Consider the following 26,086-nt stretch of genomic DNA (forward strand, 5'->3'; position numbering starts at 1 on the left):
GGTTGGGGTGGTCAGGCAGACAGCAGTGGGTGGAAAATAGCTATTAAGGTTACTGTGGGGTAGATCACAAAGATATGCAGAGGGGTTATGTGTCTTAATGTCACTGGTCACGTTGTATTCCCCAAACTATGTTCTCCATGACCCTTAGAAAAGACATTATAAATAACTTGCTTCTCTCCCTCCTCATTGGAGAAAAAAAAGAAAAAGTTGCCCCGTTGCACATGACTCCCCTCTTTTGCAGAAATGAAATGATAATTCACCAACCACTGCAGCTCTCTTTAACCTCTGCTCAGCCAATTGCGTCTCTCAGCTGAGGAAAACGCCCAGTTCCCGTCACATTTTGTTCAGAGGCGGAGACAGAGAAGAGACCGAAGCCAATGGGAGTGAAGCTCATGAATAATGCAACAGTAGACACCCCGCATTCACCAACCCTGCCTTCCTCCTTCATCGCAGGCCACGGCCGTCCTGTCCCTCAATAGAAACGTAAACGCACAGAGCCAATGTGAGTCTTTGGCATTTAACTAAAGCCCCCGCCCCCCTTTCCCTCACTCCCCGCTGTTTTCCTTTTTTTTTGGATTGACTGCGACAGCTGCCAATGATTATTTCATCTTCGTGAAGTTGGGACAAAACCGAAGGGTGAGTAGACATCTGTGTATATTTTTTATAATGATAATAGTTGATTACTTCCTCAATGGACGCGGGCGCGCATCAGGACGTGGTGTCCTCTGCGCGTTTCCGCAGCTGGTTTGCAGCGAGTGCCTGATGTCACGTTCACACTACCATGAGAACAAGTCATGGAAAACACAGACGACACAGACAGTGACAGGCATGTCCAGTCGTGCACTTTTCTTCTGGTTTTGTGGTGCTGTTGTCGTCTGTAGACAGATCAGCTGTTGCTGGAGGTGGGCGTGCAGCGCGTCCTCCATAGCCTGATCTGGGACATCGGGGGAGTTCTTGTCCCCTGTCAGAGCTGTAGGCCCACCAAACGATACAATCAAAAATAGTCATTAGATGAGCAAGAGAATGATGCTGATTATTGCATTGACATGTTCATGCTAGTGCCAGTAGTCCATTACAGAACATCCATAAAGTGGTCTCAAGTACAGGTGAGGATGCCCAGAGGGAATCCCAGGGGGCTCCCAAGAAATGGGCTGAAGTTTAATTTCAGCACTGGTACTGGTTTACTCTCTATATTAATAACAGTGTACATAGGCTATCTTGTATCTAAATATAAACCTATTATCAGATGGGGCACCATAGTACATAAATTATATTTTAAGGTGTCTGATGTGAGTCTAGTTGGGTGAAAATAGATTAAAATTATTAGTGAAAATGTTTGACATCTACTGGAACTAGTTTTCTTGTAATGTTGGTGCTCTTTCTTATCAAGGCCGTGGACAGTGGAGAACTTTCAGCCACTCACTCAGGCTATTATCTTGTTTGTCCCTTCGTCCACTGCTATCAGGGAGGCACAAAAGGGATTTGAGATCAGCACATAGAGTATACACAGGTTGAATTACAGGTGAGCGGTGTAAAAGAACAACAAACTTGTGCTTGTTTTGTAGATTTTTACATGTGTCAGTTTCACAGGTTGAGGTCATTTCATTGAAGCATACCAACAAGTGACACAGCGTGAACGGTTGGATCAAGTTTGTACCTGATCCATACCTCCGTCTGTGCCTCCCTCCACCTCTGCATCCTTTCTCACGCCACTCCCCCATTTTATATAGGATGTTGCACCATCTCTGTATGCAGGAACTGAACACAAAGTTGAATTTTGAGTCAGTACACTCATACCCTCAGTCTGATTGTCCTCCCTTTATTACTATTTTTAAATGCCTCATAAAATAGAAAAAAAGGCAAATAATTAAACTTTTCTGTTACAGCAGGAGGCATTTAGTTGGGATTTACAGCCCCCACACTGAATGCCTAGTGTTGTAGACCAGTTCAGATTGAGATGTTACTCTCATTAAGTCAAAGTGTAGATGTTGCACAACAGGAGTCATGTAGTATGCCAGAGGCATGACTGTACATGTGTGGGTGCATGTGTGTTATGTAGTTACATGGGAAGGTATCCAGAAGAAGCCCTTGACCATCACAGACTGTACACAGAGCAAATACTGTATACACACACACACACACACACACACACACACACACACACACACGCACACACGCACACGCACGCACACACACACACGCACACACATATGCTCGAAGTATGTTGGATCTATGTTACTCAATGTACCAGTGCTCTCTGTTTGACCAGGGGCTCCTGTGAGAACAGCCAAAGGTTACACTTATTAAGTTACCAGGGACATGAACATATTCAGAAACATTTACTCCAACGGCTTGAAACAAATGAAAGGATCAAGTATCTTTATCCGCTTTGTGACTGCCATGATGGTCATCCAAGCTCCACTAGAGAGAGCGAGTATTGTTGAATAGTTGTGAAAGGGTTTTGTGGTTCATTGATGATGACACACACTGGCAGGTGTAAGAGGAAGTGTTGGTCAAGAGAAAGTTGCACTGTTTTAAAAAATGTGTCAGTTAGACTTGGGGTTTGCCTCATACTGTTATTCAGAGAAACTTACATGAATGAATTAAGAATAAGAATTAAAATTATCCAGTTTCTGTCACCACAAGCAAGTAGTTTAAAGTCCTGATAATACATTTGATGACTATTTTTGTGTCAACAGATTAGAGCCATTTGTTTACATTTCAGGTTCAGGACTTTTAGGGGGATGTCAGTGAATTAATTAAATAAGTGATACTGTAAGAAGCTCCCATTCTTGATTACAGTGTGTGTTGTGTATATAACTGTGCTTGTTTTGTGTTTACCCAGCATGCCGCTCGCTCGCAGCCTGTCCGTCACATCCCTGTCAGGGATGGAGGACTGGGACGAGGAGTTTGATTTGGAGGACGCTGTTCTTTTTGAAATAGCGTGGGAGGTTGCTAATAAAGGTAATAAAGTGTGCACATGTATTTGTGGGAAAACAATATATGTATTATAATATGATTATATAAAGAATTTCATGTTTATGGGTTTTTAATGTACACAGCTTGTTCTTTTTAGGGTGAATCTGTTTTTTAAGAGAAGTGCACAACTTATCACCATATAGCCTCATATCACATTATCACATTATACATATGTCTCCACATTGTGTGCGTACGTGTGGCACGTTTGCTGCATTTGTGAAGTCGGAGGCATCTACACTGTCATCCAGACCAAAGCCCGTCTGACCGCAGAGGAATGGGGGGAGAACTATTTCCTGGTGGGTCCCTATGTGGAGAGCAACGTGCGCACTCAGGTGGAGCTGATCGAGCCCACTAACCCCGTGCTGAAGAGAACCATTGACAAGATGAACTCCAGCGGGTGTAAGGTACTACTACCACACATACACAGTAAACACACACTGAGTTATATCTGTATGTACCAGTCAAGGGCAGTCTTTCTCACTGCACATAGTTGGAGTGACTATAGAGTGAGATTTATGTGGATAATGTTCACTACACTTAAAAAAAAAAAACCCTGGTAGAGATCACCCTCAGCCCTTCTTTCATATGAGACCTGCTCACTCTCTGCCCAGCTTTCTGTTCCTGTCCATGCCTCTAAACCCCGTGACATTTTCCCACAAAGGTTAGAGGTTGTATCAATGTCTCTCTGTCTCTCCCTCATACAAACACTCCAGAAATAGGTGTGTGTGTGTGTGTGTGTGTGTGTGTGTGTGTGTGTGTGTGTGTGTGTGTGTGTGTGTGTGTGTGTGTGTGTGTGTGTGTGTGTGTGTGTGTGTGTGTGTGTGTGTGTGTGTGTGTGTGTGTGTGTGTGTGTGTGTGTGTGTGTGTGTGTGTGTGTGTGTGTGTGTGTTTTAAGCTGTGTCACTCTGGCAGTGCTCTGAAATTATGGGTCATGGCTCAGAGTGGTAGTGTTACTATTTTAAAGGGATAGTGTAGCATTTTTCAACGAAGCCTATCTGGTTTACCTTGAATCACACGGCACATTCTGACTGTCCAAGAAACAGCCAGTGTCAGAGTTAGTCAGGCTCTAAAGATACTTTAGACTCTGAATGTTAAACTATGTCATGCATCCCACTTAAATATTCTTCAATTGTATTATATTGTATTATAAATGTTAAACTATACATGTCCTAAGATTTGAGTGGTTTACACAGTGGTTTCTACTGCAAGATAATGCATCACACAAGATAGAATAAAAGTATTCTTATTTAATTTTCCCCGTCCTCTGCTTCCTGCAGATCTACTTTGGCCGCTGGCTTATTGAGGGCAGTCCCTATGTTATTCTAATTGATGTTGCGTACACCGCCTGGTCTCTGGACACCTGGAAGAGCGAGCTGTGGGAGAACTGTGGCATCGGCGTGCCATGGTTTGACCGCGAGGCCAACGATTCCGTGCTGTTCGGCTTCCTGACAGTCTGGCTTCTGGGAGAGGTAAGGAGCTCACACTAAGTACCTGACAATTGACAGGAACTTATATAAACTGAACTGTATATAAGAAAGAAATGAGTGATGAATTTTAGCTGTTTGTTTAGAATACCTGGTGTTTTGTTTGAAAAGGTGTTTTAATGAATATTCAGATAGCCTGAAGCCCTGGAATATCAAAACCCTAGAAGGCATTTAAAGAAAATGTTGTGTTTGAGTGTAATATGTGTGTGAGTGTGTTGTCCACATTGACCTTCAGTTCTCCCACATCGCAGTACATAGCCCAGTCTGCGGAGCCACCACACATTGTGGCCCATTTCCATGAGTGGTTGGCCGGCCTGGGCCTGGTGTTGTGTCGACAGAGACAGCTGTCCGTCGCAACCGTCTTCACCACTCATGCCACACTCTTGGGACGCTACCTCTGTGCTGGAAATGTGGACTTCTATAACAGAATTTCAGAGGTGTGTGTGCAGCTGCGTGTATTTTAATTTTTTTATTCAAGAATGTAATGATTAAAAAAACACAGATACAAGTGATTTTTTTATTATTAGAAATGCAATGGATTAGATATTCTATCATATATATTTACATTCTACTTTCTCTCTGTCCCCTTTTGTGTCTGGTTTAGTTCAACTTGGATAAGGAAGCAGGCGATAGACAGATCTACCATCGTTACTGTATTGAGCGGGCAGCTGCACACTGTGCCCACGTCTTCACCACGGTGTCACAGATCACAGCCATCGAGGCAGAGTACCTGCTCAAGAGGAAACCAGGTGTGTGGAGGTGAATTGATGTGTGGCACTGTGTTCAGAAACGTCCTCATCGGTTCATTCTGTTCTCATTTATCACTGGCTGAGCGAGTAGGTCTCATTCGAACAGAGATGCAGTGTCTTCTGGCTGTGTTTTGTATTGCATGCCTCAATGTTGCTTCATTGTAATGAACAAAGTGAGTTAAATTGATTTCTCTTCTCCTTTCTCTTTGCGTCTCCCATTATTGTCCATAATCTCTCCCACCATGCACAGACTTCGTCACTCCCAATGGGCTCAACGTGAAGAAGTTCTCAGCTGTGCACGAGTTTCAGAACCTCCACGCTCAGAGCAAGAATAGGATTCAGGAGTTTGTCCGGGGACACTTCTACGGGTCAGAGTTCCCACAACACACATAACAATATCACAGTCAAAATGTTATCAGCAATTTAAGAGAGGATGAACATTGAATCATTGATGAATGAAATATAATAGTAAGGGGGAGTTCGGAAATAAGAGTTAAGTTGTTGGGAGGTATCTTCTGTTGTTCAGGTGGAAACATTACTTATTTTGTTATAGTTCAAAGTAATTGTAACTGAACTTGTACATCGACAGCCAAAGTGCAACACTCATCCAGATCATGTGACAGATTTTGGTTTGTCTTGACCATCAGGCACCTTGACTTCAACCTGGACAAGTGTTTGTTCCTCTTCATTGCCGGAAGGTACGAATTTTCCAACAAAGGAGCCGACGTCTTCTTGGAGGCTTTGGCTCGACTCAACTATCTACTGAGAGTGAGTGTGTGTTTGTCTGGTTGTCTCAGAAGATATACACATGTATTAAAATGTTATGTGTAACCCCATATTTATGTCTGGTCTGCCTGTCCCAGGTCAATCATAGCGACGTGACCGTCATCGCATTCTTCATCATGCCTGCTCGTACAAACAACTTTAATGTGGAGACCCTGAAAGGCCAGGCAGTCAGGAAGCAGCTCTGGTGAGGTGGCTTTATGGGAACTAACTACAAGTGAACATTTTGGGCCAGACCACCAAAGTGCTACATTCATCTGTATCTAGACAGATTCTGGTTTATCTCAACTAGCAGAGAACCTGGAAAAGTGTTTGTAGTTGTCTTTTGATTCTCATTTTTTCTGTCTCTTACAGGGATACTGCTCAGACTGTGAAGGAACGCTTCGGAAAGAAACTTTATGAGTCACTTCTAGTGTAAGTTTATCACTTTCACCTCATGGAACCCGTGAGATGTGGAGTGACATATCTTATAACAAAATCAGATTCTTCACATCAGTTCTGGATATACTTAGACTTTGTTACATCATTGTCAAAACAAGCTGTCTTACTGAATTCATGCTACTAAATATGGTATTGTAATTGGTTTTGGTTGGTCTCAGCTGATCAAGCATCATCATTGAGTCTAATTCCTGCTGTTTTGTTTAGTGGACAGCTGCCAGATGTGTCAAAGATGCTTGACAAGGAGGATTTCACCATTATGAAACGCGCCATCTTCGCGACTCAGAGACAGTGCCAGCCTCCAATTTGTACTCATAACATGTTGGAGGACAGCAGCGACCCCATCCTTAACTGTGTCCGCCGTATCGGACTCTTCAACAGTTCTGCTGACCGTGTCAAGGTATGTCAGAGCTCAGTAAAGAAAATGATCACCTCTTAACTCCTGTAGATTTCTTCTCACCTTTTTATCTACTCTATTATTGTACAGGCAGGATGTAGATAAGGTCACATAAATACAAAATACTCAGTTCAATTTGTGGTTGTGAGTTTCTGCTGTAATTTTCAGTCCACTCTGTAACTTCTGAAGAGCATCATGTTGTGGACAAGACTTACAGTTTGCTGCTAATACTCATATAACCAGCTCTGATACTGAATGGCTTCTCCCTTCTTTAGATTATTTTCCATCCTGAGTTCCTTTCATCCACCTCTCCGCTGCTTCCCATGGATTATGAGGAGTTTGTAAGAGGCTGCCACCTCGGTGTCTTCCCCTCTTATTATGAGCCCTGGGGCTACACACCAGGTATGACTCATGCATACCGATAAGGTTTATGTACATGCAGAGATACGATATATTATGTCCAAATGTTAATCAGACTTCTACTTCTGTCAGCTGAGTGCACCGTCATGGGAATCCCATCCGTCTCAACTAACCTGTCAGGCTTTGGCTGTTTCATGGAGGAGCACATAGCAGACCCCTCAGCGTACGGTGCGTTTCTTTTTATGTAAAATCATTGTTAAATCATTCTCAAAATGTTCTCTTTAAAGAGGGATCTCTCTGACATCACACTGTTTCCCTTTTCAGGTATTTACATCCTGGACAGGCGGGTACCGAGGGGTGGACGAGTCGTGTAACCAGCTCACTTCCTTCCTGTTCCAGTTCTGCAAGCAGAGTCGGCGCCAGCGGATCATCCAGAGGAACCGTACTGAGCGTTTAAGTGACCTCCTGGACTGGAGATACCTCGGCAGGGTGAGATATCAGATTCAGAGGATCAGTGTTGTTAACGTGACACCTTTGGAAATGAATTAACAATGTTTCTTTCTCCTCTGTTTGGCATTAGTATTATATATCTGCCCGTCATATGGCCTTGGCTAAAGCCTACCCTGACACATTCATGTATGAACCTCATGACCCAACCTCGGTAAGTTTTAACTTGTGTGTCTGGCGTGAGGATGTGCTTAGTTTTAATGTTAACGTTTTTTATTTCATTCATAGAAGTGAAATCCTTTCAGCTGCAGCTTCTGACAGACACTCTGATGCTCTTGTTCTCTTCCTCAGACAACAGGCTTCCGTTACCCCCGACCAGCCTCTGTGCCGCCGTCCCCGTCTCTGTCCCGCCATTCCTCCCCCCATCACAGCGAGGCTGAGGATAACGATGAAGAAGACGAACGCTACGACGAGGATCTGGAGGCAGAAAAGGATAGGATGAATATCCGCCAGCCCTACAGCCTGCCATTTAAAAACAAGCTTCCTTCTGTCCATGGGGCCAATGGCTACACTGATGGTGTCACAAGCGACAAAAATTGAGACACACACACACACACACACACACACACACACACACACACACACACACACACACACACACACACAGAAACACTTAGAGTACATACTAAACCTCACTAGTGAAACTTTATCTGTGGCAGTCACTGAAGTCATCCATGTACTCACACACTTAATAAATGAGTGCAGCTGTGTGAACGCGAGTGATAAAATATAAATTTAATATGGGCATGTTGTGAAAATTGCATCACTGTCAGTGTCTTCCCGACCTGTGTGCGTACCTCAGAATTTTTTAAACGATCTACCAGTTTGACATGTTTTGGTATTCTTTCAGTTACACCAGCAGTTCAATAAGTGGTTTGCTTTGTGGAGTAAATGCAGCAGCTAGAAAGGGCTAAATGACTGCTCAGCTCGGGGAGGGGGGGGGGGGGGGGATCACAATTGCTGGATTTTGTAGGATACTTACACTGGATAACACAGGTATAGAGCAATGAAAAAATAACAGGATTATTATGAGTCTCTGGAGGGGCTTTTATACTTGATTCAAAGGTGGGTCTGAGCAGGTAAAACAACACAATCCTCCTTTTTACCAGCGTGTCATCTTTACACATTCAGTGCAGGAAAAAAAAAGCCCATGTAAGGACAGTGCAAGTTCATGTGAGCAGCCATAAAGAGCACCTATCCTTTTTACTTTTAATGTTTTGCTTAAAAGTGTGATGATGATGTAGTGTTTCAAGCTCGATTCTCCACATTGTTGTAGCATATTCTTCCTTTTAAAATGCCTTGTTTACTATAAAACCTCCCAGAATGGAAATAAAATGTAGAAAACACACAAACACAACAACAAATAGTATCAGAATACAATTCTAAAAACAAATCTATCAGCTCTCTCATTTTGAGAATAGCCTGTGTGTGTTTTCATTTTATTTCTGTGCCTTATTGTGTCACAGCCTGTCAGTGTATATTACAGATGAACAACCGTGCACTCCTGTTTATCCGTCTGTGTGTGTGCTTGTGTGGGAATGCTTATTCCTGGGTTTGCCTGTTTCAGCAAGTATTTATTTGTTAAAGGAATTGAGATGAGACAAGTAGAGGAAAAAAAGGGACTGTGTCCTGAGATGGCAACCATATTTTCATGTGAAGGATGTGAGAGAAAGGGCAGGAATAGGAGATAGAGTGTGTCTTGACTGTTTGTCTGTTACGGAAGAATGAAAATGGTTTTACCTGACATATACTCGCACTCCCTGTAAGACTTCTGTCATTTGTTACAATCTTGCACCAGATGAACTTCTAATAAGGATTAAATATATAGAACTATCAGTGTTTTACAAACCATTACTGGCTCTTTTGTATTTTGTTTGCATGTAGTTTATTGGAACACAAAAATCAAAAGATCTGTGGGGTTTCAAGTGCTCGGTAACAAACACACTCATCCACTTCCACCAGCCACACAACTTGTCCACCTGTTGATTTATCTATGGATCTTCTTCCTCTGGAGTATTAACTCCAACACAGTTGTCACCGGCTTCAGCACAGGTAAACCTTGCCTCCATGACCTTTGCAAACTGAAAAGAAACAGAAGAAAAAAGAACCAAATCTATCAATCACAATTCACTTATTCACCTTTCAAACATTAGATCTTTTCCTGATCCTGATCTCAACAGATATTTTATGACAGATGGACTATTGTTTCGTAAAGACTCTCCAGAAGACAGTGGTAGAAAGTTTACTACATGTATTGTACAATAGAAGTATTGTACTTGTATTTTTACATAATTTACCTAAATATTTCCATGTTATGATTTGACTTTATAATTCTACTCCACAATATTTCAGAGGGAAATATACTTTTTGCTTATTTGACAACTGTAGTTACTTTTCAGATAAAGCTTTGACATAAAAAAACACAATTATCATATCAAATGCATTGTTTAAATTTAAACCCTGTTTTGGCTTGCTACTGTGTCTACCTGAAGCCCCTCATCATGTCTCAGATGAACAGTTCCAAAAAGAGGTTTCTCTATAAACTTCTCAGGTAGTTTTCCAATTAAATGCCAGATCTAATTATTTAGTATTTAACAATGAAATCAGCTTTTCAACCCCATTAATCATCTAATGACCTTTCAGATCTATCTTGTGACACTTAGCAGGGGTCTGACCCCTACTGGGAACCACTGGACTAAACTACCAAAGTGTTTATAAAATACACTTCAGTCAGCCATACCAGTAAAATGATACTTGATGTATGCACTGATGGATCAGTCACCATTTTTTTGCAGAGGAAGTTTTGATACTTGAAGTACATTTTGCTGATAATACTTGTGCTGTACTACTAATTAAGTAGGGTTTTTAATTCAGGACATTTACTTGTATTTTTAGACTGGTACTTTTATCGAAGTAAAGGATCTGGATACTTTTAAGATATTGTAACTGGAAGCAAAATGGACTAGTTGTCCCCAGAAAGTCATAAAGAGGTGCTGGTGTTTTGTATCAGGTTCTTTGAAAGAGTTTGGAATGAAATGCAGGTCTCACCAAGTAAACTGTTCCAGAAGGAGTCGTACGTTGCACTGCCGGTTACTGCACCGATCTTGGCTGGATTCCTCCTCACTGTGTGCACTGAGAAGCCACCAGGCCCAGTCACCTCCACCTCCACCACATGATAGTCACTTAACCTGGAACACAAAGAGGTATAAAATTGGTTGATTCAAGCAGGAATGAAAGGCTGCATTACGTCAATCAGATTTTTAGGGGTACTCACGCTGTGTCTGACACAATCTCTCCTTGAACACCGGTAAAGCCAAGTGTACCTGCTGCCACCGCTGCTGCTGCCATGGTATTGACATTGTTGGGAGCAAGAGGGCACAGCTCTGCCACAGAGCCTCTGAATAAAACACGCCTGCCCTCTCCATCCGTACAGTCAGGGGGGATGTCTCCTGTCAGCCGGAAGCAGGATGGATGCTTGGACATTCTTATAAACAGAGCCTGAAAAGGAGCCGAGACAGAGAAGAAGAAAGACAGTGCTGAGTCACATTCAGAAACTGGTGTTCTTATGTAACTCAAGCAAAAGCAAATCAAATTGTTGATGCTAAAAAATTACTGCAGGCCATTTTCCTTATTTATATACACATGTATATGTTATTGAGTGTTGTGAGGATCCAGCAGTGCACTAAGTGTGGTGAGTAACCTTCATTTTTGGTAACAGATGCTTTTGATTAAATATTAAGATCAGTATGTTTGTTACCATCTATTCAACATGTAGTATAAGAGTGCAAAAGGTTTAACCTACTGTAATAAAGTCTCAGATGAGATTATTTTTCTGTGTTGAAAGAACTAATTTGGCATCAGTGAATTCTTTCATTTGGAGTTTTGTGCAGCAAACAAAACTTGACTATGACTTGAAAACTTGAAACTTGAAAATGAAGCAGCAGACATTCTTTTATTCTCAATCTTGAATCATGTGAAGACTGAGCACTGCAGCCTGTCTGTCCCTTTGCCACTCCATGTAACTCCACGCCTGTATTACACAAGTGTTACCTTCAGGGCCCCACTATCATTCAGCCTCTGGATGTCCTGGCCCCCCCACAACGCACCACTGGGGACGTAGAGTGTCCTACCATGTAACTGAGCTGCCTGACGGAGTTTCAGGTTCAGATCAGGATCAGAGAGGGCGGAGGGAGACCCCACCTGAAAGTAGGGGAAAGTAAAGGTTCAAAACAGGATTCTGGAATTAACTGTGAAAACTACTAAAGCTTTGTGTTGTGTTTTCAAGACCTATCAGGATGCATACTGCATCTATTTTTTTTTTTATCTCAGCACAGAGTAACATACACACAAGAGTTTAAAGTAGAAATATGTAAGATGTAAATATAATTTTTGACCAGTGATCATACTTACTGTATCTGTCAAAGACAAGAAAGACAACAATGCACCCAAAAACACAACATAACCACTGCAAACCTCCTGTTAGAATAGACCAGCTGTCCTCACTGACAAACATGTAAACACCTTATCACTCATCTTACTCTTGTCTCTGTTAAGTCTCATTTCAGTTAAGGAGCAATACAGATTTTTCAAGATTTATCAAGATTTATAAAAGCTAATTGATGTCTCTCTATAAAAGGGTTAAATTGGTTTGTTGCCTTTTCTTTCTTTCATAATATGAAAATGGGTGAAATGAAATGCATAATTAATCCACAAATCTCTATGTCAGACACTCAAATCTATTCACTTTCTCACTCTAATACATTATCAAATAACTCTCCAGATAGAGGCTACAAATGCTGTGCTACAAAATCAGCAATAGTAGAATGTAAAAAAAAAAGAAGTAATATAACCACCAAAACAGATAGAGAATAATCTCACCATGAAATGAGACTGAGACAGGAAGTGAAGCCCAAATTCTTTTACTATCTGAGGATGGCACACCTCTACGATCACATCACACCTCCTGTAAGTCACACAGTTTAAAAAAGATGTCATAGGGCATTAGACACATGTTATCAATGATAGCACCAAGATAATACAAGATGCCCATTTTGTGTTTTGCACATTAACGTTGTGTTATGTGTGTGTGCGTGTGTCTGCACCTGTCTGCAAAGGTTGATAGATCACCAAGTATGAGTTCATCAGGAATGAAACCTTTGAGCTTCTCAGAATTTCTGTTCCAAACAAAAGCGAGCGTTAAACCGAGAGCAGCTCCATCTTTAAGGATCCTTTCCACCAGGTACTGTCCTGCACAGACACACACACACACACACACACACACACACACACACACACACACACACACACACACACACACACACACACACACACACACACACAAACACATAGATAGATCATCATATTTTTGTGACATTATATTCATTATATACCAGGTGACACCTAAACCTATAGTCTAGGCGTAAAAAAACAGAGATTCATAAGGATGTGTGTCAGAAAGTGTACGGGTGAATGAGTGTGTGTGTGTGTGTGTGTGTGTGTGTGTGTGTGTGTGTGTGTGTGTGTGTGTGTGTGGTGGTGGTGGGGGGGGGGGGGGGGGGGGGGGTTGCAGACCTAGATGTCCATATCCTACAACTCCAATCCTTTGAAAAGAAATGCTGGCTGCCATGTCCTGTGCAGAGAAAGCAAACATGCTAATGAAAAAACAACATTCACCTGCGACCTGACAACACAAACCAACACACATCCATGTCTGCTTTTTACTTCACATCCTATCTCCTCCAAGCTCTCCTTGACCAGCATGAAACACTCACTATTTATTGCTCTACTCACCCGATAATCCCACACCTCTCCAGAATTGTGTGTCTCCCAATGTGTGAGGCACAGCGAGCGGTCTGCAAATCTAGGAGCTGTGGGCAAGCACGGTACAAAGTTTGACTCAGAGAGGCCATAGTTAATCATTACTAATTCTTCGGTCTGTGGAGGTATCACATGTTGCTCCATTTCCATCCATTTAAACATTTTTGATGTCAGATGCATTAAAAATCTGTTACAAAGAGCAGTGAAAAACTAGACTTTAAAGACAGACGGGCCAAAAAGTGATTCTTACATTACATGCACTCTACACCAATCAATACACTTATCTTAAAGTAATTTGTCCTGGATGCAATATACTTTTTTATTTTTTTATTTTCTAACAGTGTATTGATTTTATATCTGATGTTGCATAGTTGTTGTTTCTGTTCTTTTGTCTTTTTGGAGAAATCCAAAGCTTTGTGGCCATCTAGTAAACAATGCAATCTGATTTTTTTTTTTTTTTTTACTATATTAAGATAATATTTTGATCGCAAGAACCCAAAATATCACACATATCACATATTGCACATCAGCATGTTGTTTTTTCTTTTATATTAAACATTGTTGTTGTTATCAGCCCTCACATAGTGACTGCTGGTAAATCTATTTCCCTTTATTATTTAATAGCTGTTGCACAGATTAGTTGTTATCTTTAAGCACCTACAATGTTTAGATACATGATTTAAAAGGATTATGTTCTTCCCAGATAATAATGTGGTTATTTCTACACTCTCAACCTGTCAAAATCCAAGCATGCGTGTATTAATGCCATATCATAATATAATAAAGTAAGGAAGCAATCGCACCATAAATGGAAGTTTATTATTCAAAATTACTCTGCCTTGTTCAACTTTGCCCTTTGTGTGTTGATGTCACCAATGCCTTCAGCTGGAGAGGTCAAAGGTCAGTAGTTTGTCCATGAGAACTCAAAACAGTGAGAACATTGATTATCAAAGTGCAATCAGACAGCAGGGATCAGTCTAAAGTTCACCGCTCTGAATCACCAACAGACTGCGAGACGCAGCAGAGATTCCTCCGACCAAGAGGGACTGAAACAGGGAACAGCAGAAGAAGACAAGAAAAACAAAGGATTATATGTTGTTGTGACCATCTCTGTTGTAACTGCAATAGCAGAAGAAAACTGAAGGTAAAGCCAAGGTCAGCGTTGGAGAAGATGGACATCCTTGACACCCATGCCTATGACAGGCGACAGAAGAGAAATCTGGTACCTACAAACCATTTACTTATTCATAATAGATAGTCTGTTGATGTGCATGCTACGTAATACAACTCATTTGATATGGAACTTATTACACTGTATAATATCACTACTCTTGTGCATATTCATGTTGTGACGGATCTCCCCTGTTCTCCTCTCTGTCTGTTCTCTCTGTACCTCCCTCTCCATCAGTCCTATGCTCTCTTTGTTTCTCTCTTGCCTTTCTTTTTTGCCACAGCTGTGTACTTCTACCTGTGGACTCCCAACTCCCCCGCATCCATTATGACTGCAGGTGTCAAAGCAACACCAATACTCCTATTGGCTGCAGTAGTGCTAACCTGGAATGGAGGTCAAAGTGTACTAGGTGTGGTAGGAGGACTAGTCTTTTCTGCTATTGGTGACATCTGCCTGGTATGGCCTGAACTTTTTATCCATGGTAAGAGCCTTGTTTGTACACAAGTGAAGCAGATACACTGCAATGTGGACATTTACATCCATGGTCAAAGCCAGAAGTGAAATAAAAGCTCATGGTTAGGTCTCTAGTATTTACACTGTACAGTACATGTATACAGAACTGTATTTACTCTCATGGTAAAAAAAATATTTCAATGTTTTTTCAACATCTCTAAATGTAAGAGTGCATACTGCAAGTAATTTATTTATTCAGAGTTTATACGTTAGTCAAGTATTGTTTGTATCTATTTCAGGAATGGGTGCATTTGCTGTGGCTCATCTGCTGTACTCCCTCACCTTCCTCTCGGCTCGTTATGCACCAAGCTCGTCTCCCTCCTGGCTCCGATTCCTATATCTGATCCTGTTCATGGTGGGCGGATGTTTCTACATTTACATATATCCATATCTGCAGAAGGATAAAGACTCAGGTCTGCTCGTTCCAGGTGTGGGGATCTACGCAATGTTAATTACTATAATGGGGTCATTAGCTATTAGGACCCGTCATCCAGTAACACTGTTGGGAGCTTTGATCTTCATGGTGTCTGACATTGCACTAGCTATGCAAGTTTTCAAGGCGACAGCAGACCTGGAGCATGGTAACTCTATTGTCATGGTGACATATTACTTGGCACAGCTTCTAATCGCTGTGGGCGATATAAAGGCAGTGGGTGAAGAAGATGATTTTTCAAAATGGAAGAGGTCCTAACCAGCATCTCTACGACATCGCTAAAATTTAAAGTACCTAACTTACATCTATTGCTCTGGTAAAAACCCCAATCTGCCTATAAATACTCCCTTTAAGTCTTAGAAGTTTTTGAAAATCTGTGCATATTAATGAAAAGAACAACAGATAAAGAACATATCTCCTACTGGTCAGCACTTGAAGCAAAATAGACGCTTGCATCATACATAGAAGATAAGTCTAGAAAAGAAAACTGAAAGACACTCAATCAATATGTGTTCAGAATATTTGTATTCTGCGATTTGTGCCAAAAACATTTTGATCAGTGATTTTGCATAACATCCATGTTCATGTGTAGGTTGTGCATGTGTTGGCAATGTTTTCCACTTGTGAACTAGTCATTATATGTATATAAAATACTCCTATTTGTTTTGTTAATAAATAAATATGATGTAAAAAAAAAAAAGTCCATAATTCTGCGTCATGTTTTAAGAAACAACCAACTGAAATGAAATGGCTTCGCAAACCAAATTACAATTAAATAAATGTTACGACTACGTTATTGAATTAACTCTAAATTATTTTAATTAACAATTAAAATAGAAAATAATATACATACTATCTGCAATGGAGATATTTGGTACATTTAAGATATGAAGGCCTGAAAACAGTATTTTATACATGAGTTATTTACACAGTAAAAATCCAGCATCTGGATTACATGCAACTGCTGTAACAGACAAAAACGGAAGATTGATCCAGATCGTGAATGTTCTGTTACATCTTAGCACACTGATAGCGAAACATGTTAGGTTAAGTTCAGCGATCCATCCCACTTTCATCTGACTGCTGCTTACGGAAACACGTTATCCTCAGACGCTCACAAAAGTCCAGTTCTTCCTGTTGGAAAAAAAAGTAACTTTTAGAATCATCATTTCCAGGACAACAATTACACCTGGTACTAAACTATTCATTTTACATACTAGTTTACTTATCTGTGAATTTTAATTCATTTATATAAGCCAAGTATCTCCATTTTGGCATCTGGTTAGCACTTCAAAATGAAAATGATATAAAACATGACTTTCCTAATAGCCATCTTTTGCTTTCTTAAACTAAACCACAATTTTAGGTTTGAATCACTTGAACCTATTTTTACCATCTTGACTGTGTAGTTTGCCATTAATAACATGAATTACCTGACTTTCTTCTTTTCCTTGGAGCTCTCTGGCTCTCTGTCTGAGTAAGTCCTCCAGACCCAGAGAAGGTTCTCTGCAGTCTTTGAGCCCCTGCGGACAGTCTTCCACCAGACTAGACACACATCAGAAATAAAGACAGGCATAGTTACTACACTGAACCATGATTTATATTATAATGTCAACTTGTAGATAGTGAAGACATAGTAAATAGGAGAATGTTTCTTACCAACAAAGGGCACCAAGCACATGTTCATGGAAAGGAGAATGTGGTGTGCGGAGCACGGAGACCAGCTGCTGTGCCATACCCATGGAGACAACTGTGTCTGTCGGGAAACAAAAGAGAAAGAAACAATGTTGGAGTTTAAGACATATCAGAGCCAGAGTGAATTGAAGTCCCAGTCGCAGTAAACAGGGCAGAAGCTTCTTTACATTGTCAGTACTACCATGCTTAACAGAGCAGAGACTGACAGGAATGATTAGGGTCATTAAGTGTATTTGCCTCAATAAAAGAGTAATGCAATTTAATAGAGATCTCTTTGTGACTAAAGCTACAGGAAATAAAATTTATTTTGTTTGCTCATTTAAGTTCATCTTTAAATCACTTTATTATTTAGAAATTGCAAATTAATTAATTCAAAAAGAAAATATCCTGGAAGCTCCTCCTGTCAGCTGCTAAACATCAAACAAACGTAAGAAGTTTGGTGTCATATGAAGCTCTGAGGAAACAGATCATGGTTGCACTGCTACGAAATAAGTAATCCAAGTGTCATCTTAGTTTAACAACACTTTCCTGATCAAATGCCTCAGTCAATCATACCTTTCTGTTCAGGATGTGACGTCAAAAGGTTGAGCAGAAGGAACGCCGATTTGGTCCTGAGCTTCTCGTTCTCCGACTGCATGCCTCGCATCAGCACTGAGAAGCCATCGTGGGACAGGAACGCCTGGAGTCCTTCCTCCTGCTCTCGGATCAAACCTGGAATCACAACAGGACATTGTTACAGCTCGTGCCACTCCATGGAGACGATCTCGTCTGAAATGTTTCATAGTGAATTTTGCAGCGGTGTCTGCCTGTGTGCAGCAGAGCTCTCAGATACTCACATGAGACTGCGTAAAGGGCTTTTACTCTGACGGTGCGGTGGGGATCTGAGTCTGTCAGCTGCACCAGTTTTGGCAGCGCTCCAATGCTTAGCAAGTGGACCTGCACCTGTGGCATGTTCTGAGCACAGGAGGCAATAAGCTGGGCAGCGCGCCACCTCAACCCACTTTGAGGATGACACAGATACTGGGAGACACACAACTCCAGTCCGCCCAGAATCATCAGATCTGTGAAGCAGAAAGAGGGTACAGTCAGGATACATTGTAGCAACTCCAAACCTCCTTCTAGCTGCTCCAACATCATTTCTTATCTGTAGAAATGTTGACTATATCAACTCTGATACCTATTATAACATTATAGGATTATGTCATGTCATGTGCCAAAACGACTACCGTTATTTAGACCCCTGAAAGTACGATTGTGAGGTTTTGTTTCTTGTTTAGGTGTCATGCAGTTTATTACAAACCTCTAGCATTGTCCAGGTTCTCACACAACTCCGACAGCATCTCGAAGGCTGTTTCCCGCTGATCTTCATCCTCGTCGTCCCTCTCCTCCTCTCCGTCTCTCTCCCTCTCGCCCATTTCGTCTTTGCATAGGACCGCCAAGCACTGCTTCATCTGCGCTACTTCATCCGCCTGCCCTTTGCAGACCTCTGCGAGAGCTTCTGTCAGCCACGCTTTCCTCTGGAACGAAGAAAGAGCGTGAGAGTGTTCTCATTCTGAACAAAAACCTCCGTTTTAAAACTCAAGCTTGGCCTCTTCTTGATCACATTATATATTTTACATCTTTCTTTTCTTTCTTTCGTGTTCTATTCTGTGCACTCATCTATTGCACATCTGTCCGTCCTGGGAGGGGGATCCCTCCTGTAACCCTAACCCTAACCCTGATTCATTAGGTTTCCCCATTTTTCCCCATCAAAAGGTTTTGTCAGGGAGTTTATCCTTATTCAGATCAAGGGTCTGATGACAGATGATACTGTATCCCCCTCAGACCTGATTTGAAAATGGCTTTGTATGGTTTGCACCCTATAATGAAGAGGCACTTACCTCCTCTGACATTGGTTGAACAGGTGCAGGTCCTTCTGCAGCAGAGCCAGCATCTACTGCCAGCTGCAGGACCCCCTGAAGGTTATGGGGATATCTTCTGTCGGTCTGTCTGTCTTCTGCCATGATTTTTACTGAAAGAGCTGAAGAGAAAAACACAGCAAAAACAAGTCAGTAAAACAAATGCAGAAATGATCCATATCAAGCTGCAGTGACACTGAGGTGAGGATATCGATTCAATACACAAGAAGCAAACCCAGACATCAGCGTCTTAATTGACATCATCAGGAACATGGTAAACTTTGACACAACTAGCTGCTGCTCTTCATTTAGCTACGTTTAACACTGGATGTTTTATACACTAATTCCCAACCTACCTTTGAAGCGTCCTAAAAAGTGTGTTGAATAAATGGGCACACAGTTTCTTTCTGACTTCCAAACAAGTGAACACCGCCTTTAAAAGCCTTCAAACACAGACACATGAATGAGCTAGAATATTCTAGCTAGCTGATTTCACGAGTTGCAACGGAGCTGCCATGCTCTACCGTAAAGATTCTACTAAACTGGTCAGCGACATTTTCAGGCCATATTTCTCAGTCTAGCCTCAGTCTCCTCAGTCGCCAAGATTTCAGCATCAACTCAGCCCTCTGAAGTTAAAATGTGGCAGAACTGAACTGAACAGTAATACGACCTCAATATTCAAAACGCACAACTGCAAACTCTCTACTAACGTAGTTACGGTAAACGTGTGTGTGTGTGTGCGTAGTGACGCTTATACGCACGTCGTTCAGAGAGTGCTAGTGGAAGTGAGAGGAGTACATCCCTCATGGGAACTAAATTTGTTATAATATTTAATGTTATAATGTCTATGATGTGTTATATGTAAGATTAGATAAGAATATATGTGAGATGTTTTTGTATATGATGTAAAATATATAACACTTTCTTCTTGGATTTCAACAAAATTATGGAGCATGGCAGGTTATTGTCCAGAGCAAAACGTGGGGAAATGTAAACTATGTTTGGCTGTCTGATAATGAGAGTACTGATCTAAAACTAGCAAAATTTCACTTTCCTTTATTTTGTGTCAATTTGGTCTTACTGCATATTGCTACCATCATCATCAAATTTAATACAAAATTGTCTGATGATATGATATTGTAGTGTCCTGGTTCATCAGCTCCCAGAGATTACCTTCTCCTGTCTTGCGTTTAATACAGATAGATAACATTAACGGTAATACATTAACGTGTGGGACGTTATTATTATTATTGTCATTATTATTATTATTATTATTATTAACTCTCTCTGAAGATACACTTACTTGACACATGCTAGAGTTAACAACAACAATAATAATAATAATAATAATAATAATAATAATAATAATAATAATAATAATAATAATAATAATACTAATAATAATACATTTAATGTACATGACTGTGCAATATTAGTATTTCAGGTATACTACTACTACATTTCAACAGTGCAATTTGTATATTTATATATGGGGTTTTTTCACTTTAAATCTATGCAATAACAATATCAAACTCAGGTATATTATCATTCAACACCAATATTACTCTTGTGCATAATGTTACTGTTACTATTATTTTACTATATATATTTTTAAGGCTATACTACTATTGTGTGTTGTTCTTTATTCTTTTTTATTAACACTTTTTTTGTTCTTTTTTTTTACTGTCCACTTTGCTGCTGCAATAATGTAAATTTCCCCATCGTGGGACTAATAAATGAATATTATCTCATCTTGTCTTAATAACTTACTACATACACCCGGTCCGGTTGGTGGTGGTAATTCACCTGTAACCTAGTTTGCCAACCTCCAAAAGAAGAAGAGGAAGCAGTGAACTATTTTCACTCACTGATCGTCTTTGGTTTGTCTAACCATCCAAGATGGCGGCGCTCGTGGGGCTGCGTGCTTGTTTCTCTGGTAAAACAATCATTATTTGACTCTTTATAAATTTTTTGACAGCCTGTTGGTTCATAAGTCTGTGATTTGTTTTGCACATGTTAGAAAGGGTTGTTTGCATGTGTGGAAATGTCGCCAGTGAAGAGAAAGAGATGATGCTGTGTCTTCCTCCAGCAGAGCAAGGTCACGTTACTGTGAGTGTTAGCTAGCAGTGCTGCTAATGCATGATGATATAAACAGGTCAAAACATCACAGAGAGACAGTGGTGCTTAAACAGCTGACAGCATGTGAAGGAGACTCTTCCTCTTTGGTTTAAAGGCTCCTGTCGTCAATAAATACTGATGGATTAATGCAGGTGTAGCTTCAGCTCTCTAAAGATTGTCTTTGTGTTGCTAAATTAAATGTCAGAGATGCTTTATGCGTCAAACTGATGTTAATATAGTACCAATGATGAAATCTGGTGAACACGTAAGTAAATTGTGGCATTGTAAAACCTATTAGATCACCATTGTCATGTTCTGAAGAAATGTTTTGATCCTTTTATTAAATTAGTCAGCCTTACACTCTTTAAACTCCTTAAAAGCTATAAAAGCCTAAGTAACCAGGCTGCTGGTGGTAAGTAACCTGCTCGTTCCTCTCAGGAGTTCACTAACATGAGGTGTTAGGGAATAGTAAGGAGCCCTTTAGTAAATCTTCTCTTACTCAGATGGCTTCTCCTGTTTGGAGGTTTCAACTCAACATGGACATTGGATCATGACCGGAGCGTTTTAAACTCAAATTAAAACAGTTTTTAAAGTAGGATCAGTCAAGTAGTCATGAGTGATCTGCTGATTGTTCTTTTATGATACTTTTATGGTGTTTTGTGTTGCTTTGTTGATGAGTTTCATGTTGTAATGTGTGCACATGTATTGAGTTTTATGTATTTCCTAAACTCATCTAGGGACAGGCATTGCAAACTATCTTAGGCTATAAATGCTGTGATATGTGGCATATGTTCACACTATATAATTGTTCCCCTGCAAATAAACATTAAATAAAATATAAAACTTGGATGGCGGAAGAAGTTCATTTTAAGAGTGAAACAATGAAATAATCAGCTGTTATCTTACATTTTGATTCTCCCTCTCAGGCCTTCAGCTTTCCTCGCCGAGCCTCCTGCACAGCTCCTTCAAACTGGTGAGTGTGCACACTAACTGCAGCCCGAAGCGCTCCGCCAGTTTAACAGGGATCTTCCTGCTGTATAATTCTTGGGTTTGTCTTGCAGTGTGCTGTGCCTCTGAGTCGGCGGACCTTCGCTGCAGAGGCAAAGAAGACGTACAGCCGAGAAAAGCCCCACGTGAACATCGGAACAATCGGTCATGTGGATCACGGCAAGACCACCCTCACTGCAGCCATCACAAAAGGTAAAATCACTGACGTCCTTTTTTACTCGCACATTGACTCAGATGACCACATGTACTGAATTAGCTCCACTGACTTACTTTAAGTCAGAAATGTGACTGTCTTGGTTTTTTTTGGGGGGGGGTCCTTAGTGCTGGCTGACGCCGGTGGAGCTAGCTTTAAAAAGTATGAGGAAATTGACAATGCCCCTGAGGAGAAGGCTAGAGGAATCACCATCAACGCCTCTCATGTAGAATATACCACAGCCAACAGACATTATGCTCATACAGACTGCCCCGGTCACGCTGACTACGTCAAGGTAATCTGCCTGACAAATAAACTGCCCAACCTGATGCAGCTTCATCTTTCTTAGTGATTCATAAAGAAGAATCCCATTTAATCCTCCTCCACCTCTTCCCTTGTTCAGAACATGATCACGGGCACAGCTCAGATGGATGGCTGTATCCTGGTGGTGGCGGCCACCGACGGCCAGATGCCTCAGACGCGCGAGCACCTGCTGCTGGCCAAGCAGATCGGCGTTGAGCACGTGGTGGTTTTCATCAACAAGGCGGATGCCGTGGAGGACAAGGAGATGCTGGAACTGGTGGAGATCGAGATCCGTGAGCTGCTCACGGAGTTTGGCTACGACGGTGACAACACGCCCGTCATAATAGGCTCTGCTCTCTGCGCTCTGGAGGTGAGGTTTGATCGGTTAGCTATTGTTAAAATAAAAAATCAACAAACTCAGAATTCTGCCAGAATTTGGCTCCATCATTTCTGACAGGTGACTGAATTCAGTATAATATAAGTATTTAATGTGAGTTTGTGATGTGCCTGAATAATCGTCTCGCTCCATCTCAGAACAAACAGCCGGAGCTGGGCGTGAACGCAGTGATGAAACTGCTGGAGGTCGTTGATGATTACGTTCCTCTGCCCAAAAGAGAACTGGAGAAACCTTTCCTTCTGCCCATCGAAGGTGTTTATTCAATCCCAGGTACGAAAAAGAGATGACCGCTGCAGATATTTGACTCAATGTTGTAATAAATAACAGATGAAGGTAGCTTGCGAAACCGTTCTTTACTGTGAATAAACTGGTTACCATTTGTGTCTTTCAGGCAGGGGTACAGTAGTGACAGGCACTATGGAGAGGGGAATCATCAAGAAAGCAGACGAGTGTGAGTTTGTTGGCCACAGTCGCAGCTGCAAATCTGTGGTTACTGGTAAGTGAAAATAAAAATAATCATATCTTATAGGATTGATGCCAAGGATCATTACAGCTGTTTTTGTGATTGTTGGCTGAAATACTTTGATTTTTCCTTTAATTTGTGACCTTTCTGCACCTGTAAGGAATACTCTTTTAAGTCAGGCTGCACTGCTGCACTGCTGCACTGCTGCAACTGGTGCAACTAAGCATATGTTACATACAAAAATCTGACTTAGGTGTCCATTCTGTCGGGCTCAGGTATCGAGATGTTCCACAAGTCTCTGGACCGGGCTGAGGCAGGAGACAACCTGGGCGCTCTGGTCCGAGGCCTGAAGAGGGAGGATGTGAGGAGAGGGATGGTGATGTGCAAACCAGGATCCATCTTGCCTCACCAGAAAGTCAAGGCTCAGGTCTGGGAGCACAAAGTTGCATTTAACTATCATCTAAACCAGTGGTCTCCAACCCTGCTCCTGGAGAGCTACTGCCCTGCATGTTTTAGGTATCTCCTCACTCTAACTCGTTATCAAGCAGCTGAGGCTCGTCAAAGGGCTTGATAACGAATTGATTATTAGAATCAGGTGTGTTAGAGTGAGGAGATACCTAAAACATGCAGGGCAGTAGCTCTCCAGGAGCAGGGTTGGAGACCACTGATCTAAACACTGTTTTTTTCTGCTGATTCATTTGTCACATCTATTACATGGCTTTTCTAATAGACACATCCATCAATTCTTATACACATCTAATGGGCAAAGAGCAGCAAACTGGGAGACCAGCCAAATGCCACACGAATGACACAGAGGTCATTCAATTGAGTTTGTAAGCGAAACTGCGTTCATGTGGACTGTGTCATGTTCATGCTTTCTATGTTACAGGTGTATGTTCTGAGTAAGGAAGAGGGAGGCAGACACAAACCCTTTGTCTCTAACTTCATGCCCGTCATGTTCTCGCTAACCTGGGACATGGCCTGTAAAATCACTCTGCCTGAAGACAAGGTATGTGTGTATTTATTTGTGTGTCTTTTGGCATGTCAATACATGGATGTTTGTCAAATAGTGTCAAGCTGTATGCAAGTATTTTAAACAAACACTTCCCACACCTTGTGCATGTATTAGACATTGACATATGTCTAACTTCATGATGTTTCAGATCAGAAACATTGTCTGACTGACAGATTACTACCAGTACATGTATTTTACAAATTTCTGCACTTTTCTGTTATTTATAAACAATGGAGTCTAGTAGCTGCATGTTGAAGAATAGTAACTATGATTAATCACACTCCTGCGTATTGTTCTCGTCTCCTCCAGGAAATGGTGATGCCAGGAGAGGACACCTCCCTGATGCTCACGCTCCGCCAGCCAATGGTCCTGGAGAAAGGCCAGAGGTTCACTCTGAGAGACGGAAACAGAACCATTGGCACCGGCCTGGTCACAGACATCATGACCATGACAGATGATGACGTGAGCAGCAACTGGGGCTGAAGAGGAAACTCTGCAGAGAGGGCTTAGCTTTGGGGGGGGAGGTTAGGGATCAGGGAGGGAGGGTGGGTGTGTGGGTGTCTATATCTGGTCAAATCAAATAATTGTCAATATATAAAATACAAAAAAGCCATTCACATGAACATAAGAGAACTCAAAAGGATTGCATGGCTCTGGTTTGAAGCTCTACTGAACCAAGATACATGAAATATTTAGCACTGTCTATGTGTTTGAAGGCCAGACTGTCATCTGTCATTTATGTAATAAAATGTATTTAATAATAAAAATGCCTCCTCCGCTTTATAGTATCGGCTATGTCTAGCCAGGCAATTCTCAAACAAAAAAGACATATATATTATAAGTGAGAAAGAAATCTGAAACACTAACTTACATTCATACAGAATCTTTATTACAGATGTGCTTGAAAGTTTCTGAACCCTTTAAAGCTTTTTTTAATGCATAAATGACCTAAAACATCAGATTCTCACACAAGCCCTAAAACTAGACAAACCGAACCCAATTAAACAAATGACATGAAAATGTTACTCATTTATTGAGGAAAATGATCAAATCTTATATATTTCTATGAGGCAAAAAGTATGTGAACCCTTGCTTCCAGTAACAGGCGTGACCCTTTTGCAGCAATGACTTCAACTAAATGTTTCCAGTTAGTTTATTTATCAGCCCTGAAAATCGGCTCAGAGGAAGTTAAGGCCATTCCTCCTCACAGAACTGTATCAATTCAGAGGCTGGTTAATCTGACCCACCACATGGTTTGTTACACAGAACCATCTGAGAAGTCGTCCATGGAAACTGTTCGGAAAAGGGCAGGCACTTTGAAAAAAAAGTACTTGGCAGGTGATTGGATGAACCATCTCTTGATCA

The 26,086-nt window shown here is 41.2% G+C and overlaps 5 protein-coding genes across 5 annotated transcripts; 3 read left to right on the plus strand and 2 right to left on the minus strand.

Moving 5' to 3' along the window:
• Positions 1-541: 541 nt before the first annotated feature.
• On the plus strand, positions 542-9,548 carry gys1 (glycogen synthase 1 (muscle)). The gene is given in 17 exon segments (XM_062438308.1): positions 542-636; positions 2,846-2,964; positions 3,202-3,383; positions 4,257-4,448; positions 4,715-4,900; positions 5,068-5,212; positions 5,463-5,580; positions 5,860-5,980; positions 6,076-6,182; positions 6,350-6,409; positions 6,641-6,833; positions 7,106-7,232; positions 7,323-7,418; positions 7,515-7,537; positions 7,539-7,679; positions 7,771-7,851; positions 7,989-9,548. Coding segments are annotated over 16 exon segments (2,139 nt in total). The 5' UTR covers positions 542-636; position 2,846; the 3' UTR covers positions 8,238-9,548.
• A 10-nt stretch (positions 9,549-9,558) lies between these two features.
• Positions 9,559-13,585, minus strand: aspdh (aspartate dehydrogenase domain containing). Its single transcript, XM_062438316.1, has 8 exons — positions 13,488-13,585; positions 13,269-13,326; positions 12,800-12,944; positions 12,576-12,660; positions 11,748-11,897; positions 10,972-11,195; positions 10,746-10,885; positions 9,559-9,778 (listed from the first exon to the last, which is right to left on the minus strand). The coding sequence occupies exons 2-8, from the start codon at positions 13,321-13,323 to the stop codon at positions 9,741-9,743; spliced, it is 837 nt and encodes a 278-aa protein (XP_062294300.1). The 5' UTR covers positions 13,324-13,326; positions 13,488-13,585; the 3' UTR covers positions 9,559-9,740.
• Positions 13,586-14,316: 731 nt separating this feature from the next.
• tmem86b (transmembrane protein 86B) lies at positions 14,317-16,089 on the plus strand. Its single transcript, XM_062438323.1, has 3 exons — positions 14,317-14,736; positions 14,923-15,166; positions 15,438-16,089. Exons 1-3 carry the CDS (start codon positions 14,686-14,688, stop codon positions 15,887-15,889), a joined length of 747 nt encoding a protein of 248 aa, XP_062294307.1. The 5' UTR covers positions 14,317-14,685; the 3' UTR covers positions 15,890-16,089.
• Positions 16,090-16,276: 187 nt separating this feature from the next.
• hspbp1 (HSPA (heat shock 70kDa) binding protein, cytoplasmic cochaperone 1) lies at positions 16,277-19,714 on the minus strand. The gene is made up of 8 exons (XM_062438322.1): positions 19,581-19,714; positions 19,207-19,346; positions 18,627-18,843; positions 18,163-18,387; positions 17,882-18,037; positions 17,291-17,387; positions 17,065-17,176; positions 16,277-16,765 (listed from the first exon to the last, which is right to left on the minus strand). The coding sequence occupies exons 2-8, from the start codon at positions 19,327-19,329 to the stop codon at positions 16,685-16,687; spliced, it is 1,011 nt and encodes a 336-aa protein (XP_062294306.1). The 5' UTR covers positions 19,330-19,346; positions 19,581-19,714; the 3' UTR covers positions 16,277-16,684.
• Positions 19,715-21,099: 1,385 nt separating this feature from the next.
• Positions 21,100-25,257, plus strand: tufm (Tu translation elongation factor, mitochondrial). Its single transcript, XM_062438630.1, has 10 exons — positions 21,100-21,160; positions 22,269-22,315; positions 22,404-22,542; positions 22,672-22,838; positions 22,947-23,216; positions 23,381-23,513; positions 23,635-23,739; positions 23,982-24,133; positions 24,596-24,715; positions 25,031-25,257. Exons 1-10 carry the CDS (start codon positions 21,124-21,126, stop codon positions 25,202-25,204), a joined length of 1,344 nt encoding a protein of 447 aa, XP_062294614.1. The 5' UTR covers positions 21,100-21,123; the 3' UTR covers positions 25,205-25,257.
• Positions 25,258-26,086: the final 829 nt, after the last annotated feature.

This window comes from Scomber scombrus, chromosome 18, assembly GCF_963691925.1.
Source record: "Scomber scombrus chromosome 18, fScoSco1.1, whole genome shotgun sequence".
NCBI lineage: Eukaryota > Metazoa > Chordata > Actinopteri > Scombriformes > Scombridae > Scomber > Scomber scombrus.

What these genes read in the sequence shown, in the direction of transcription:
- aspdh (XM_062438316.1), bottom strand. Translation starts at nt 13,323, where the DNA reads ATGGCAGCCAGCATTTCTTTTCAAAGGATTGGAGTTGTAGGATATGGA. An exon ending in TGTAGGATATGGACATCTAG is followed by an intron (nt 12,945 to 13,268) that starts GTCTGCAACCCC and finishes GTGTCTGTGCAG; the next exon opens with GACAGTACCTGGTGGAAAGG. An exon ending in ATGATAGTGGGGCCCTGAAG is followed by an intron (nt 11,196 to 11,747) that starts GTAACACTTGTG and finishes GCTCCTTTTCAG; the next exon opens with GCTCTGTTTATAAGAATGTC.
- tmem86b (XM_062438323.1), top strand. Translation starts at nt 14,686, where the DNA reads ATGGACATCCTTGACACCCATGCCTATGACAGGCGACAGAAGAGAAAT. An exon ending in GGCGACAGAAGAGAAATCTG is followed by an intron (nt 14,737 to 14,922) that starts GTACCTACAAAC and finishes CCTCTCCATCAG; the next exon opens with TCCTATGCTCTCTTTGTTTC. An exon ending in GCCTGAACTTTTTATCCATG is followed by an intron (nt 15,167 to 15,437) that starts GTAAGAGCCTTG and finishes TATCTATTTCAG; the next exon opens with GAATGGGTGCATTTGCTGTG.
- hspbp1 (XM_062438322.1), bottom strand. Translation starts at nt 19,329, where the DNA reads ATGGCAGAAGACAGACAGACCGACAGAAGATATCCCCATAACCTTCAG. An exon ending in TTCAACCAATGTCAGAGGAG is followed by an intron (nt 18,844 to 19,206) that starts GTAAGTGCCTCT and finishes TCTTCGTTCCAG; the next exon opens with AGGAAAGCGTGGCTGACAGA. An exon ending in AGCCCTTTACGCAGTCTCAT is followed by an intron (nt 18,038 to 18,162) that starts GTGAGTATCTGA and finishes TTGTGATTCCAG; the next exon opens with GTTTGATCCGAGAGCAGGAG.
- tufm (XM_062438630.1), top strand. Translation starts at nt 21,124, where the DNA reads ATGGCGGCGCTCGTGGGGCTGCGTGCTTGTTTCTCTG. An exon ending in GCTGCGTGCTTGTTTCTCTG is followed by an intron (nt 21,161 to 22,268) that starts GTAAAACAATCA and finishes TCTCCCTCTCAG; the next exon opens with GCCTTCAGCTTTCCTCGCCG. An exon ending in TCACTCTGCCTGAAGACAAG is followed by an intron (nt 24,716 to 25,030) that starts GTATGTGTGTAT and finishes CGTCTCCTCCAG; the next exon opens with GAAATGGTGATGCCAGGAGA.